The sequence below is a fragment of the Notechis scutatus genome, chromosome Z (genome assembly GCF_049901735.1).
Source record: "Notechis scutatus isolate UNSWTSFEM ecotype Mainland chromosome Z, rNotScu1.2, whole genome shotgun sequence".
NCBI classification, from domain to species: Eukaryota; Metazoa; Chordata; class Lepidosauria; order Squamata; family Elapidae; genus Notechis; species Notechis scutatus.
The window spans coordinates 52,728,809-52,745,056 of record NC_142025.1 but is presented as its reverse complement, the minus strand read 5'-3'; the positions used below and the strand labels follow the sequence as shown (position 1 = coordinate 52,745,056).

General features: G+C 42.7%; 1 protein-coding gene across 1 annotated transcript in view; it reads left to right on the top strand.

Moving 5' to 3' along the window:
- Positions 1-16,248, top strand: part of TRIM71 (tripartite motif containing 71) — an 89,981-nt gene that overhangs the window by 45,896 nt on the left and 27,837 nt on the right. Inside the window, exon 3 of the mRNA XM_026686567.2 lies at positions 10,706-10,840. Coding sequence (XP_026542352.2) covers positions 10,706-10,840 — 135 coding nt within the window. The remainder of the gene's footprint in view (positions 1-10,705; positions 10,841-16,248) is intronic.

Below are 16,248 nucleotides of genomic sequence, written 5' to 3'. Positions count from 1 at the left end.
CCACCCACAATTATGTAAATCACTATTGTTAAAGGCCAAAAACACTGTGCGCCTGGACAAGTTGGCTCCCTCGACCACACCAACTCCTTCACAAGAGGAGTCAGAGGATTTAATTTTCACTCAACCAGTACTCAAGGCAGACATGATTCCAGTCCCTCACATGTTTTCAGATCTGGTGCAGAAGCAGTGGGCTTCTGCAGTGGTGTACCCTGCCCCCACAGGATATGACAGAAAATATTTCAATTTGGCTCCTGATTACTCTAATTTACTGAACACTCCAGAGGTAGATGAACCAATAGTAGGTTTAGCGTCCTCATCTTTAATTCCCATTGAAGTGGTGGAGGCATTAAAGTTGTATGACAAAGGGGCCGAGTCGGCTCTATGTAGGGCCCATCAGTCTGATGCATGGGCCATAAGAGTGGCCACGGCCGCATCATTTTCTCCCATGAGCTGTTCAGAGCATCCAGTGATGGAAGGTGCTTCAATCCCTTCTAGGAAGGCTGGGCTTAAACTTGAGGACACTCCTCCTCCATGAGACTCCTCCTTAGCATCCCCAGTTTTAGCTCAGCCTTTCTTCAGACAGGTTGTGTTATTGTTTTCCTGGTCGGAACAGAACACTGGCGATTTAGCTGATTTAGCTGATTTATTTCTCAGGTCAGGTAATACCATATTTTCTGTCACCAACCACCCCCCTGGGAACCTCCAAAAGTCATTTCGCTTGGTTTTTTGTTTTGTTTTGTTTTTACGTTCCAGACTCCCAGAGGCTAAAGCCTCATAAATGGGGAGGCTTATCTTTCCAATCTTCCCTGAGGCTAAAAGCCTCTCCTTTCAGAGACATGCTGCCTTAAACTTCTAAACAAGGAGGCTTATCTCTCCAATCTCCCAGCCAGCTGAGTAAACACTCTGTCCCTTCGAGGTTTGAAGCTTCCATTTAAAAGTGCAGCCTTTTTTCCTTTTTATTATGAGGCTTTCCCTGCAGAACAGGAAATTAGCCCCTGCACCTTCCTGCTGAGCGGTTTTGCTTTCAGTAGGCCAGGCGGTGATAGCTGCTTTCGTTTTCATTCTGCCATGAGGCAGCCAGCATTTTAAAGGCTGCGTAGTTAAATTTGCTGAGTAATTGTTACTGTCTGTGAGGAAAGTTACCCAACAAGGTTTCTCTTTTTGGGGGGACCTGGGAAGGGGGAGTCCCTGCCACCAGTCCACTGGATGATAGAGTACTTGAACTGCTGGATTCCACAAGCAATAAATGCAGCTAAACTGATCTAATTATCAGTTACAGACCTCTGTGCCCTCATATAGGTGCCAGGTCTGGAGGGGGGTGTTCTGGTCTCCATATTTGATATTACAAGTACTTTATTCAAAAATTGACTTGATTGACTTAAATTCTACAAATCTTTAAGTTATTAAAAGATAGATAGGTAGGTAGGTAGGTAGGTAGGTAGGTAGATAGATAGATAGATGATAGATAGATAGATAGATAGATAGATAGATAGATAGATAGATAGATAGATAGATAGATAGATAACAAAGCAAAACAGTACAAGGAGACAACATTTGTTAAAGGCATTGGGGAACTATTTATTCCAGGATCCCCTGCCCCTTAAGGGAGCAGGCCCCTAGTTGTTCCAGCCACCTAATTTCATAGCCTCTTTCCATTGCTATCAAAGGCATTACCATGGCCAGTAGCTACAACTCCAGATCTAGACTAACTGCTAAAAATAGAGATAAGTCCACAGAACTGAAAAAGACCTCTAAGGCAGCAGAAAAAGATGCACATAGACACCATCAGGCATTAGAAAGGCAGGTGGAAAAACATACAGAGCAGCTGCACAGCCCACCTCTTCACCATTCATCATACCCTCTACCTCACAGGTCCAGAACTCTCCAACTGCCCCTCTGGATTTATCCAGAAGGAGCAGCATATCGATACAACCTCCCCAGGAAGCTCTTTCTAACATTCTCTCCCCAAGGAGGGCCCCAGAGGCAACATTTATGCCAACTGCAGCTGGCCTCAGACAAGAGGAGGAACTTCCAGACGAAATCCCTGCCAACATGAGGGCGTGGCTGGAGCTAGCTATCCAGAAGGGCATAGCAGCAGGCGTCCAACAGGCTATTCAGGAAGGACGAACACCCTCAGCTTCAGGTTGCAAATCTCTTTCTGAATGATCTCTGGGCATCACCGATCCACATCTTCATCAGGTCCCGTCCCCCCCGCAGAACTATCATTGCCCATTATCAGAGACCCTCAGTACACACAGGATATGGGAGATCAAGGGGATCCAATGGATCAAATGGACTTGCGTAAAAGTTCCATCAACCGTTCTCAGGTCTCTACGATGGTGGACACGACCCGAAATCAACAAGGGATATCCTTTCAAGGATCCACACAGGTCGATCGTTACAACAGACGCCAGTCTAGTGGGATGGGCCCCCCACTTCCAATCACATACAGCGCAAGGCCTTTGGACGGATTCAGAGAAGGCACACAATGTCATCTGGCTAGAACTGAGAGCGGTGTACTTGGCACTTCGACAATTCCTCCCGCATCTCCATTGCAAACGTGCTTGTCTTAACAGACAACATAACTACAAAGGCCCATATCAACAAACAAGGGAGCACTCATTCCAATCTACTAATGAGGGAAGCAGAAAGACTATTCCTGTGGGCCGAAATCCATCTTCTCTCTCTAAAGGCGGAGCACATATCTGGAGTAGTGAATGTACAAGCAGATTGGCTCAGCAGAGCCATGTTGGACCAATCAGAGTGGTGTCTGGACCCCAAGATCTTTCTGGAGGCTACTCGGAGGTTGGGCCAACCGGTAGTCGACCTGTTTGCCTCCTCACTCAATGCACAGCTTCCCTGCTTCATTTCTCGTTTCCCATCGCAGGGGATGGAGGACGTGAACGCACTCAGATGTCACTGGCCCACTGGACTGGTGGGCAGGAAACCAGTCATTCCACTGCCCAAAATAGAACCATTAACTCTGCTCCCATTGGCGGATGCTTTAAATTATTTGTGGAACAATAGGACTCTTCAACATCTGATGCCTGGGTCAGAGACACGATCAGATTTGGCCTAGCTCTAGAATTCCAATCCACTCCCCCAGACTTCTTCATGTCGTGCCCTCTTTCTAGAGATCCATTTAAACGGACTCTTATGGAAACAGCTATCCAACATCTACTGGAAATATGAGCCATTCAACCAGTAGCTACCAACCAACGAGGGTGAGGTTTTTACTCACATCTTTTTGTTGTTCTGAAGAGTTTGGGGGGGGGGAGAGCAATTTTAAACTTAAAATGACTCAACCATTTTTTGGTATATCGCAAGTTTAAAATGAACACCTTGCAATCTATTTTACTCAGCATCAGAAGGGGTGATGTTCTTTCGTCAATAGATTTGTGGAGGTGTATTTACATATTTCAATTAGACCACCCCACAGTAAATTTTTATGGTTCTCTTATAATAGCTACCTTTTTTAATATGTTGCCCTTCCCTTTGGACTAGCATCTGCCCCAGGACCTTTTCAAAGGTCCTCGCAGCACTGGCCACCCATCTCAGAGGTATTCCCGTATGACTTCAGTGCTACCTTGATGACATATTAATTTTGTCATCTTCCATTTATCGAGCAGTCAGGGACACTCAGATAACATTACAGACACTAGAACAACACGGTTTCTCAATTAATTGGACAAAGGGTCATTTAACTCCATCGACTCGATTGGTCCACTTGGGGGGAATTATAGACATTGTGGAAGGTAAGGTTTTCCTGTCACCAGATAGACAAAACAGCATACAACAATTAGTTACAGAGATCAGAACCCGCAAGAGGGTACCCTTGGTCGATCTATCAAAATTGTTAGGCAAAATAATCTCATGCATATCAATTATTCCCTGGACCCGACTCCACGTTAGATCTCTGCAGTGGTTCCTGCTTCCGTACCAGCGATCAGGAAGAAGCAACTCCAAATACAAGGTCACAGTACCGTCAAAGGTCCTCATATCTCTCCACTGGTGGCCCGGGCCAATCATCAACAGAGGTTGCCAGTTCAAAGAGCCCCACAGACTTACCATCACGAGAGATGCTGGCCTGTTTGGACCGACCTACAGCTTCAGAAGTGGTTGACTTAAGGAGGACCAGCTCTACCCATTTAGAAAATGAATCTACTAGGTCCCTTGCATGGGACCTGCTAAATCCACATGTACCCTAGACCAAGGTGTTTTGGTGTCTTCCCACTCTCCTGGAGTGGCAGCCGGGGGATGCTGGCCTGGACATCTGGCAGGTACTTTATTAGCAACTGCCTCATCGAGTCCTGGCCACCACACATAGCTTCATGCCAGAGCCTTCATTCTGTTGATACCAGGGTGCCCCTTGTGGAGCATCTCAATGATGCAAGGCTTAAGCTGGTGTGGAATTATCACTCGGTTTCCCCACAACAAACACCCCTTTAGTATGCTCAGTTCAGTTTGGTGAGTCTTGAAAGGGCGAAACTCCACTAGTGGGGTTTCCCTGGACCACCCCCTCCGTACCCAGTCCAGAACTTGGGACAGCTGTGCATCTTTGGTGGAGGAATACACAATGTCATCAGCTGTGAGTGGCAATTGTAGATCTTCCATCAGGAACACGGAGGCTGATGCAGCAGGATCAGTGACCATGTTGGGCAATGGGCACCTGCTCAGGGCATCAGCATGTGCCATATGTTTGCCCGGCCTATAAGTTAGTTTGTAGCTGTACGCAGCCAAGAAAATAGTCCAGCAAGTCATTCTGGGAAAGAGTATTTGTGGGCTGGGCTTGTCACCTGCAAGGATACCTAGCAAGGGCTGATGGTCGATGATGAGCTCAAACTGGTGTCCATATAGGTATTCATGGAATCTTTTGACTGAGGCCACAGCAGCCAACGCCTCCTTGTCTATCTGACTATAATTCCTTTCAGACTTGGAGAGCATCCTTGAAAAATAGGCGATAGGTGCTTCCTGGCCATTTGGTAGCCTGTGGCCCAGAACAGCCCCAATCCCATAAGGGGAAGTATCACAGACTAATATTAGGGGGAGAGAACTGCTGAATTGAATGAGTACTTTCTTTGAAGTGAGCAGGGATTTGACTGCCTTGAAAGAGGCCTGTTCTATGGCTCCCCACTTCCAAGGTGTCTTGGAATCTAAAAGCCTGTGCAAAGGCTCAGCTACAGTAGCTTTGTGGGGCAGGAAGGAGCTGTAGAAGTTAAGTAACCCTAAAAAGGCTTGCAGCTCAGTTTTGTTTTGAGGAGCTGGGGCATCATGTATAGTCCATACCTTAGATTCCACCGGGTGAATTTCCTCACAGTCAATATGGTACCCTAGGAAGTCTATTTGGGAGGTTGCAAAAATGCATTTATTTTTGTTTAGCTTCAGGCCAGTGTCTTGAAAGCACAGGAGTACTTTTTGCAATCATGCGAAATGTTCTTGTGGGTTGTCAGCAGCAATAAAGATGTCATCGAAGTATGGGATGACACCTGGGTTATTGTACAGTAAATGTTCCATGATGGATTGGAAGATGTCAGGGGCAACGCTGACACTGAATTGCAAATGCTTACACTTGAAAGCGCCCCTGTGGGTAATGGTAGTTTGGGCCTCTGCTGTCTTATTGTCCACAGGAAATTGCTGGTATGCCTGAGTCATATCCAGCTTGGTAAAGATGGAACTTTTACCTAGGGAGTGCAGCAGGCGCTGTATGATTGGCACAGGATGTGCATTCGTTGGAGCCCTTTGTTAATTGTCGACTTGTAGTCTGAACAAATTCAAATAGTTTGTTGTTTCAAGGGGACAAGCTCTTTGGGGAGGTCCTCAAGCCCCTTTTAATCAAAACCAAAGACAAGAGTAAAATTCTTCTTTCATTTCTCAAGAGGGCTGACCATTGAGCCACTCCTTACTTCAAATGTCCTCAGTTCAGAGGGGAATCCAGTTCCAGTTTCCAACGTCCGTCCAAGTCTGTTTACCAATGCCAGGAACCTCCTCCTGATCATTCAGGCAAGGACAGACAGCAGTTTTCTGCCAAACGGCCCTTTCAGGATGAGGAAGTTGCCCGTACTGTCACCAGCACTAGTGCACAGTCTATTCCCATTGTTGGCCGATTAGCATGGTTTGCAGACCAATGGGAGGGTATTACTTCTGATGCCTGGGTTTTGTCCACAGTTAGATCGGGTCTTTCTCTTGAGTTCTACTCCACTCCTCCAAGGTTCTTTTATTTCCTGCCCAGTGTCTAGAGATGCTGGGAGACAGAGTCTGATGGAGTCGGCCATCCAGCATTTGCTGGACCTCAAGGCCATTCAGGAGGTTCCCCTACAACAACAGGAGACAGGATTCTATTCTAGAATTTTTGTTATTCCCAAGGCCTTGGGGTGGGGGTGGAGGAGAATTCTTGACCTGAAACAACTCAATAAATATATTGTGTACAGGCGTTTTAAGATGCACTCTTTTTCTTCCATTCTAGAGAGTGTTTGGCAGGGGGACTTCCTCACATCCATAGATTTGACGGAAGCCTATTTACATGTTCCCATTTGTTCCTCACATAGAAAGTTTCTAAGGTTTTGTTACCAGGGGCACCATTTCCAGTACAGGGCCCTTCCTTTTCAGGTTATCCTCTGCCCCTAGAGTGTTTACCAAAGTTCTGGCTCCCTCGGCAGCACACCTTCGTTCTTTCCCAGTGTGCTTACAGTGTTATTTGGATGACATTTTAATCATGTCTTCTTCCTTTCAGAAGGCCCAGCAGGATCCGCAGGTCACTATGGCCATTCTGCAGGACCTGGGGTTTTCCATTAATAGAAAAAAAGAGTCATTTCACTCCTTTTAATCATCTCCTTCATTTGGGAGCCATTATCGACACCATTTATGTCAAGTTTTCCTATCACAGGAAAGACTGGACATTCTGTAGGAAATTATTAAAGGCATCCAGAGTAAGAGTTCTGTCCCTTTGGCCCTTCTATCCCCTTTGGGTAAAGTGGTTTTCTGTATTGGCATTGTTCCCTGGGCCAGGCTTCATGCCAGGTCCTTGCAGTGGTTCTTGTTACCTCACAGGAAAACTGGTTCGAGTCACTCAGTGGAGGTAAAATTGATTAAACAGGTTTTGCGTTCCTTCCATTGGTGGCTTTCCAGGGCCATGTCCAGTGGGCAGTCCTTTAAGCTTGAGACCTGCCTCATCCTCACTACTGATGCTTCCTTGACAGGATGGGGGGCTCACTTGGGTTCCCTCTGGGCTCAAGGCTTGTGGTCTGAGCAGGAACAGGTCCATAGCATCAATTGTTTAGAACTCAGAGCTGTTCGTTTGGCTCTTAGGAGGTTTCTCTCTTAGGTGTTGGGGTCTAATGTCCTGGTCATGACAGACAATGTGGCCACTAAAGCCCACATCAATAGGCAAGGTGGTATCACGTCTTTATCACTTATGACAGAAGCGGAGTCCCTGGTCAGGTGGGCTGAGCAACACCTTCTGTCTATCAGAGCTGAACATATTTCTGGTTCTGATAATGTGCAGGAGGACCTGCTCAGCAGGGCTACTATTGATCATGCTGAATGGAAATTACATCCATCTCTCTTTCATAAAATTATTATAAAGTTTGGATTGCCAGTAGTGGATCTGTTTGCCACTTCCCTTAATGCTCAATTGCCCAGATTTTTCACTAGATAGTTCACCCAGGGGGCAGAAGGGACCAATGCTTTACGTTGCAGCTGGCCTTCTGGTTTGTTGTACATCTTTCCTCCATTACCACTGATCCCAGCTGTGATTTGGAAAATTTTGTTGGAACAGGCTGAGGTGATATTAGTGGCTCCCTCTTAGCCTTGCTGGCATTGGTTTGCTGATTTGATGGGCCTGTCTGTAAGTCACCCTTGGCGGATTCCTGAGGAGGATGTCTCTCTTCTTCAGGGGTCCCTGACTCATCCGGAGCCCAAGTGGCTACATCTGGCAGTTTGGTGATTGAGTGGGTCATTTTAAAAAATGTCCAACTCTCCAACAAGGTGATACAAACCATTCAGGCCACCAGGAGACCCTCTACAATTCGTATTTATGAGGCTACTTGGCAATCCTTCTCTTCTTGGTGTGTCAAGTCTAACATCTCACTTTTACAAACCTCGGTGGCTGCTGTCCTGGAATTTCTGCAGGCAGGCCTGGATAAGGGCCTTTCCCCCAACACTCTCCACAGGCAGGTGTCTGCCATCTCATCGGTGTTGACTTGTGAGAAGTTAGACTCTTTGGCTCAGCACCCTACAGTCTGTAGGTTCCTCAGAGGAGTGACCAACCTTTGTCCTCCTATGGTACATAGGTACCCCACTTGGGATCTGACCAAGGTCTTGCAGTCACTCACAAACCCTCCATTTGAACCGCTTTGACAGTCCAGTCTACACCTCCTTACCCTGAAGGTGGCATTCCTGGTAGGTGAAGAGATTCAGAGTTGGTCGCTCTCTCAGTTCGTCCTGATCTCTGTATTTTCCATCCCCACCGCATGATTTTAAGGTTAGATCCGGCCTTTATCCCTAAGGTCAATACTTCTTTCCATAGAGCACAGGAACTGGTTCTTCTGGATTTTTGCCCTCATCCAGTCCATGAGTTGGCACAGTTTGGATATGCGCAGCACCTTAAGTTTTATATTAAACGTACTGCTGAATTCCCCCAAATGGAGTCTCTTTTGTTTGTTCCAACTTTCCACCTTGGGAGTAAGGTGACCCCGTCTACGGTGAGTAGATGGGTCAAGGCATGTATTGCTTGAGCCTACTCCAGTCAGTCCCTGGCAGTACCCAGGGTATCACTGCGCACTCCACTCGTATGCGGCAACTATGGTGACTTGGGCTATGCAGGCGTTGGTGGAGGAGGTCTGCAGAGCAAGCCACGTGGATGTCACCTTTGCCTTTCATCCGTCACTACCGTCTGGACTCCTTTGCTTCAGCGGGTGCAGCGTTTGGGCGATGGGTCCTACAGGGTGTCATTTTGGACCATGAAACCTTAAATAAGCTACTCTCATTGCTGGGTCAGTTAAATTAAATTAAACTAAAAATTTTAGGAGATTCTTTTGCTAAGCTTATGGGCATTTTTCCTGGTCTGGAATGTCATAGAGGCATTATTTCTTGGATTGTTGGCATTCTGTCAGGTTTTGAATCTTTCAAAAAAAGCACACCCCAAAAAAGCACCCCATCATCTTTCTAAAAAATCCTCAGATGGCAGATTGATTTTTGAAAGATGTTACAAATTTGGATTATGTATCCAAGCCTTTTTTAAAAAAATCTTTCTGAAGATTGTTAAGACAAAGAATGTTAAGAAAAAAAATGTATCAGAAAGATAAAAAAGGAAGTGCCATACTGGTAAACTATTGTTTAAAAAACTCAGGCTACTAGTAAAAGTTTCTTTGTTAAAATTTTGTTGTTATTGACTTCTGGTGGCGCTTCTGTCGACCAGAGACCACGATCATGCGCAACTTTGATCTGTGCTTACCCTGTTGGAAGGGTCCCTACGGGACCATCCATCTGACCCACCTCAGAGGGGTGGGGGAAGAGTGGAAGACCACCAGCTGCATTGAGACTGTCTTACAGTCTAAAGCTTGATTCATTAGGCTAAATGGAAATGTTATTGACCCATAACTTCCTATTATTTTTAGGTTATTAGATACCTAATGTACAATGTATGTTCATGAAAATCATTTGACATTGTGGAGGAATTGTGGAGGATCTTTTGATCTTCATAAATCAGAGCTGTATCAACATTTTTTTTTACCAAAATATTAAAAGCAATTTTTTCATGGTGGTTTTCAGTTATTGAAGGGCAAAATGCCTGTGGGTATATTCAAACAGTCCAGAAAATATGCTGGTAGTTGATAAGATGCTACAATGCTGGAAAGAAAGACATTTTGAAATGTTTTCAACGTGTGCTGGTCATGTTTAAATGAGATCATCAATTATTTTATTGAATGCATTAAGAAATTGGGAAGGCTGAATTTGTATTCATGACTCTTCTACTTTAAGTCTTACTGCCACTGAAAGGGAGCACAAAAGAGAGAGCACGCAGAATTAATTGGGGAGAACTGCAAGGTATATATGGAAGAACACACTCAAATTTCTGAATGGCTGGATTTAATCTACTGTAAAATCTGGTAGGATGCAGGCAGAGGCTGGCCCAAGCTATTGTGATAAATACAGATATTTCTAGTAGTTCATTGACTGAATCGAATGAGGAAAACTGGTGGAGATATGATTTGATATTCAAGTACAAGGATTATCCTTTTCACACTTGATGTGGTAATTGTACATGAATTAAAAGAAGCAAGGTGTAATATATGTGAATGGAGATTCCTGTGTAGTAAAATCAGAGTTCATGGCAGGAGAAAGTATATGCATTATTTGAGCAAGAGATACGATCTGGGGAAACAGATCATTTTGGATAAATCACTTGCTGAGAAAAATAGTCTGTTTTACCAATTCCTAATTCACACTGTGCTCTGATGCTAATAATGGAAGTGTTCAATCAGCCATTACCAGCTCACTTTCAAAGACTGATTATATTGGTCAAGGTTTGAACATGCTCTAAGTACCCTATATTTCTACTTGATAGACTCAGTTATTTTGTGCTTCAGTTCTAATTTTTTTAAAAAAATGAACTACTTAATAAATTCTCTGTCTTCTATTGTACAATTAATTGACTGAAAAGTATTTCTTTTTTTCTGTCTGTCTTTCTTTTTTCTTTTTGTTATAGCTGAGTATTGAGCAAGCGCAAGCTGTAGCAGAACAAGTTGAGATGAAGGCAAAAATGGTACAATCTGAAGTGAAGGCTGTGACTTCCAGGCACAAGAAAGCTTTAGAAGAAAGAGAATGTGAGCTGCTATGGAAGGTAAAAAGAGAATGCAATATGTTTAGGAACTGCAGTGGCATACCCTCTATGTTTCTTTAAAATTATCTATGGAAAGAAAGTTGCTTATAAAAGATGGTAATTTTGTAATATCCTGAATTAATTTTGTTTGTTTGTCTTCATAAACAAAAGTTGTTATAATTGGGAATCCATTAAAACAAAATTCTTTTGACTTCATTTTTACAAAAAAGGAATGAATTCCTGCTTGGAACAGAAGTCTAAACAGATCCAGCTGGAATTGTATGGCTTAGTAGGAAGAGTAAGTGAAAGTGACTACATCCCACAGTTTGAGAAATCTCTAAATTTATCTCTGTATGGATTTTTTTTTTTTTTTTTTTAAATGGCACCAGTTAAATCTTGAAATGTCTAATTGGCCAATATCTTGTTGAGAGTCTTGCTGGTCACTTGCTATCATTATTTATTATTATTATTGCTTCTGACTGGTGCTTTATAACAGCCATTTGTTTGCCCATTTATACAATGGCTTTTGCTGCAATACTTGTGTAGACGGCTGGCTGGTTAAAAGCTCTGCCCAATTGAAAAGAATTGTTCTTATAAATTGTTTTCTTGTAGGGTCTACGTTTTTGAACTAGAATACTATATTAATTTCAACAAGTGAGCATATTGGGGTTAGGTCTTTATGGGAAGGCTTTATTTAGATAGATTTTTTGAGATGGGGTTTGGAAAACAAGCCTGATTGAGATTAAGAAAATTTAGTTAGGAATCAGGTATTTTCAGGGGAAGATGCAACTGATGTTGAAGTCCTAAGGTATGGGGAGTTACTCTAATACAGCTAAAGCAGGCTGTTCCAGCTTTGGAAGCCATATTGAGATTCGATGCTCCCACACTGCCATAAGCCTAAGAAAGAGGGAGGGGGGATTCAACTGAGTATCTCTTAAGTAGACAAAATTAAATTCTTTTGCTAGTTCAAGGTCATTGAGTATGTCACAGAATGAAATAAGAACCTTACTTTAGGACGGATAGTGATTGGGCCTTGTGATGTGATGAAGGACAAGGGGGGATGGATCTGTAGTTTTGAATATTGCAAGGAAGCCCCAAATTTTCAGTTTTGGGTTTCCACAGATGTACTATTTACTATCCAAATAAAGCAATCTTTTAGAGATGTCTGTCTTGGAGTTATTGCCTGGAAAGTATGGTTGCTGGAATGCTGACAGCAGGTTCTTCACTGACAGTTACTTCTTCAAAGCCAGCCATCAACCTATTTTGGGCAGACAGGCACCGAAGTAATTTCTCAAAGTCTTTCCTTCTGCAATTTATGGCTAATACAATCATCTTCTTGGAGGATTGTATTCAGGTTGGAAAAGCTGATTTGGTTACGTAATAGAGACTTCATTAGATGATCTAGGTAATATAATCTAAGCCAAGATTTGAAGGGTAGAGCAAGGTGCTGCCCTCATTGCTAAAGATTCTATTCCTCTTCCAGACCATGATGCAACAAACCACAATTTCATCAGGCTACAGAACTATGTGAGTGTATCTGGAATTCAGATATTTATTTGTGTACCAGGCAGCTCACAGTCCAACGTTATCTGTACCTGAGTTGTCTTGAATCCAACTTTGGAATCTCTAAGTTGTTGGTATATGGAAACTTCAGCATCTGGGCTGTGACCAATCTCTTGGATTGTCTCACATGTTTATAGCTACCATAGACCTGTCACAATTGACAGGGTGCTTGGCTGAGGTAAAGTTATTGTCTATGTCTACTAAACATAGTTCTCATTTGGTTAGAACTGGTTGGGAAATGTTTTATTAAATATGTTCTACTCTTGCCACATGCTTTCTCTACAGTAATACCATCTTCATAAAGAGGTAATAGTGCACTCCTTATTAAAAATACATTTTTGAACCTTCCCTATTGAAAAAGTACAGGTGAGGGCTTCCGGGTGGTGACGTTGAGACAGTGAGAGGCAAAGAAGAGTGGACTCCATTCTCCAAACCTTTTTCTTAGTGTTAGGAAGACCCCCAGTGGGGTACATGGATCCTGAAGAGACCCATGATGTTGTGGAGAAACTCGAGGAGCAGAGCGGTGGAGGGCGACTGCCCCTGAGACAAAGAAAAACCCTTGGAGCCTAATGCACAAGAGGCTGCCATCCCTGAATGGCGACCCCAAGTCTCGATAGCCCAGCTGAAAGAAGGAAGTAAACTTTAAAATAACAGATTGTGGCATTGACTGGACTTGGTGGTGCAATGATTGTGTGCAACAAACAGAGATTGCTTCAAAAGAAGGTTTGTAATTTGCGGAGGGTGAGAGAGGCAGGAGAAAGCCGATCAGAGCTCCAGAAAAGCGGCGAATGGGTGGTGGTGAGGAATATAGAAACCAAAGCTGAACAAACAGACAAGAGACTGGAAGGGATGGACAGGAAAGTAACAGAGATGAACAGAGATCTGGAAGATTCGATCATCCATCTCGAAATGGAACATGCAGCATTTTATCTGAGGTTCCAAAATGTATTGGAATCCAAAGATGAAGATCTAGGAGCCATAATGTCCTACCTAATAGCAGAGGCATTGCAAAGGGATCAACAGGATATAGTAAAAGAATTGGACGAGGTCTTTCGAAACCATGAAAACTACGCCAGACAAAACAAACTGCCAAGGGAGGTCCACATTAGGTTCGCCAGGAAAAATGTAAGGGATATTGTATATAGAATTACAAAGGATGAGCCGATGGTGTACAAAGAAAAAGAGATTATGACCTTGAAACAAATCCCGAGGTGGGTGAGAGAGCTGAGGAAGGACTACAGATCTCTGGCGATACTCCTGAATAAACGAAACATCTGGTTCCGATGGCTGGTTCCTGAAGGAATGCTGGTGACGTGGCAAGAAAGAAGAGTAAAAATTGACATCATTGAAAAGGCACAAGAATTTTATGACCAGCTGATAGAAATAGAGAAGGAGGGGAGTAGCAAAGAAGAGTTGGAAAGCAAGAGTCAGGAAGACCAACAAGAAGACCAACAACAGGGAATACAGGAAATGGATCAAGAAGAGAGAGCAAAGAGAGAATACCCAAGGAGAGAAGGATTAAGAGTAAGACCCCAAAGAGAAGCAAGAACCAATAGAAGATATAGGTAGACTCAGAATCAACAATGGAAGAAGAGATTAAACTACTTAAATAAATATCAACGGATTAAACTCCCAGATTAAGAGAAAACAAATATTAACTAAATTAACTAAACAAAATGCTGACATTATATGCCTATAGGAGATACATATCCAAAAACAACACAAAAAATACTTAGAATATCCCAAGTTAGATGTATTATTTACAGCATTGGCAGATCAAAAGGAAAGGGGGTTAGCAATTTATATAAAAAAGGGATAAATGCAAAACAAATTTATGCAGATGAACAAGGCAGAATTTTAATGATACAAATCAACTTCCATCAAAAAAAATTACTATTGGTGGGGATATATGCCCCTAACGATAACCAGAATAAGTTTTATAAGAGATTATATGATAAAATAATTAGTGTAGGTGAAGAAAATATTTGCTTAGTAGGGGACTGCAATGCCATTGTTGATGTTAAAAAAGATTATATTCATATGGAAGAGATTAGGAAGGGAAAAAAGAGAATTCTACCAAAAACTTCCTTTGATTTAACGGAAGAGACCCACTTGGAAGACATATGGAGGAAGAGAAATCCAAATGAGAAGAAATTCACATTCTATTCTAGTCCACAAAAATCCTGGTCCAGAATCGATATGGTGTGGGTGAATGGGGCAATTGAGAAAGACATTAGTGAAGTAGAAATAATGCCCAATATATGGGCCGACCATAGCCCAGTGAAAATTACATGGAAAGGACAAAATAAAAGGAAAAGGAGATGGATACTAAACTCACAAATAACAAAAGAAAAAGAATATATTCAAAGAATTAAAATGAATGAGAAATATTTTTAAGGTTAACCTAAAACAACATACTAGTTTACAAAATTTATGGGACACCACAAAGGCCTTCATGAGAGGTATAGCATAAAGAAAAATGGAAGAAACAGAACGAATTACAAGAAAAGGTTAAAAAATTTGTATATGAGCTCCAAAAAGATCCAAAAAATAGGGAAGCTAAGAAAGAATTAGGGATGATTAGACATGAATTAAATTTGATAGATATTGAGGAAAATGTACACAACTTAAAAAATGTCAAACACAATTTTTTTGAGTCAGCAAATAAACCAGGTAGATGGTTGTCCCATAAATTAAAAATAGAGAAGGAAAAAAGATTAATTCAGCAACTTAAGGATGAGGAAGGGACAGTGCACTACCAGATGGAAGAGAAAAAGAGAATTGTACAAAGGTATTTTGGCGAGCTTTGTAAGCAAGAAGAAATTGTGGAAGAAAACATTAGACACTACTTGGAGGGAAACAGTCTGAACCCAATCCCTGAAGAAAACAGAAATACTCAACAAAGAAATATCACTGGTAGAGCTACAAAAGGCAATACAAAAAAAAAAAGGACTTCCGGTTTGTCGGCTTCGCAAGCGGCAGGGATTCGCGATACTGCGCGATCCCTGCTGCGCTAACCGCTTTTGGTGCTCCGATCCGGACGGGTTTGGAGCTAAGGCTGCCCTGCAGGGGTGGCTGAAGATAGGGGGATCCGGAGAGGGGTTTGGGGTGTTGCAGACCCCCTTCCCGGCCAGCAGAACCCCTTTTCCCAAGATTGTGCAGCGGCGGTCTGCAATGGCCGCCACAAAGAAGCTAGCAGCCGGGTAAGAATGCGCAGGAGGAAGAGGAGAAAGCTTTTGAAAAGAGAAAGTTTTTCTTGGTTCCCAGGACTCTAAGACATATTTAACACAATTCCTGGAAATTATGGCTTTTTGAATGATACCTTCCAGAAGAGAAAATAAGCGGCAATTTGGAGGTGCTGAAAGGAAAGTTTACTCTCCTTCCCTACGGAATTAACAAGTGGATACTAAGAAACCTGTCTTTTTCAGGTAAAAAACTGGCTTTATGTGATAAGTGGGAAGGGAGAGGACTAAAAATATATTTATATGTTAAGATTTTGTTGGAGGAGATGCCTTAAGGATTTGAAGACTGAAATATATTGCAATAAGGCTTTAAGATACAGATTTGGACTTTCTTTTTTTGATTGATACTACCCCAGGAAGAGAAAGGGAGAACTTTGCCTTGGCTTGGATTGATTGATGACTTTGGGATTGTTCTATTTTTTTGAAATATCTTGGTTGTTGCAAGAAGAAAGAAGGGGAAAAAAAAGAAAAGAAAAGATTTATAATGGCTTTTTCTGCTGAGGAACTGAGAAAAGAATATGAGCAAACAAAAAAAATGGCAAAGATGGTGTGAAAGAAGCCTTCCTTTTTTTAGAAATGGCGCTTGCTAACTATCAACAAATATTACAACAGATGGAGGCAGCA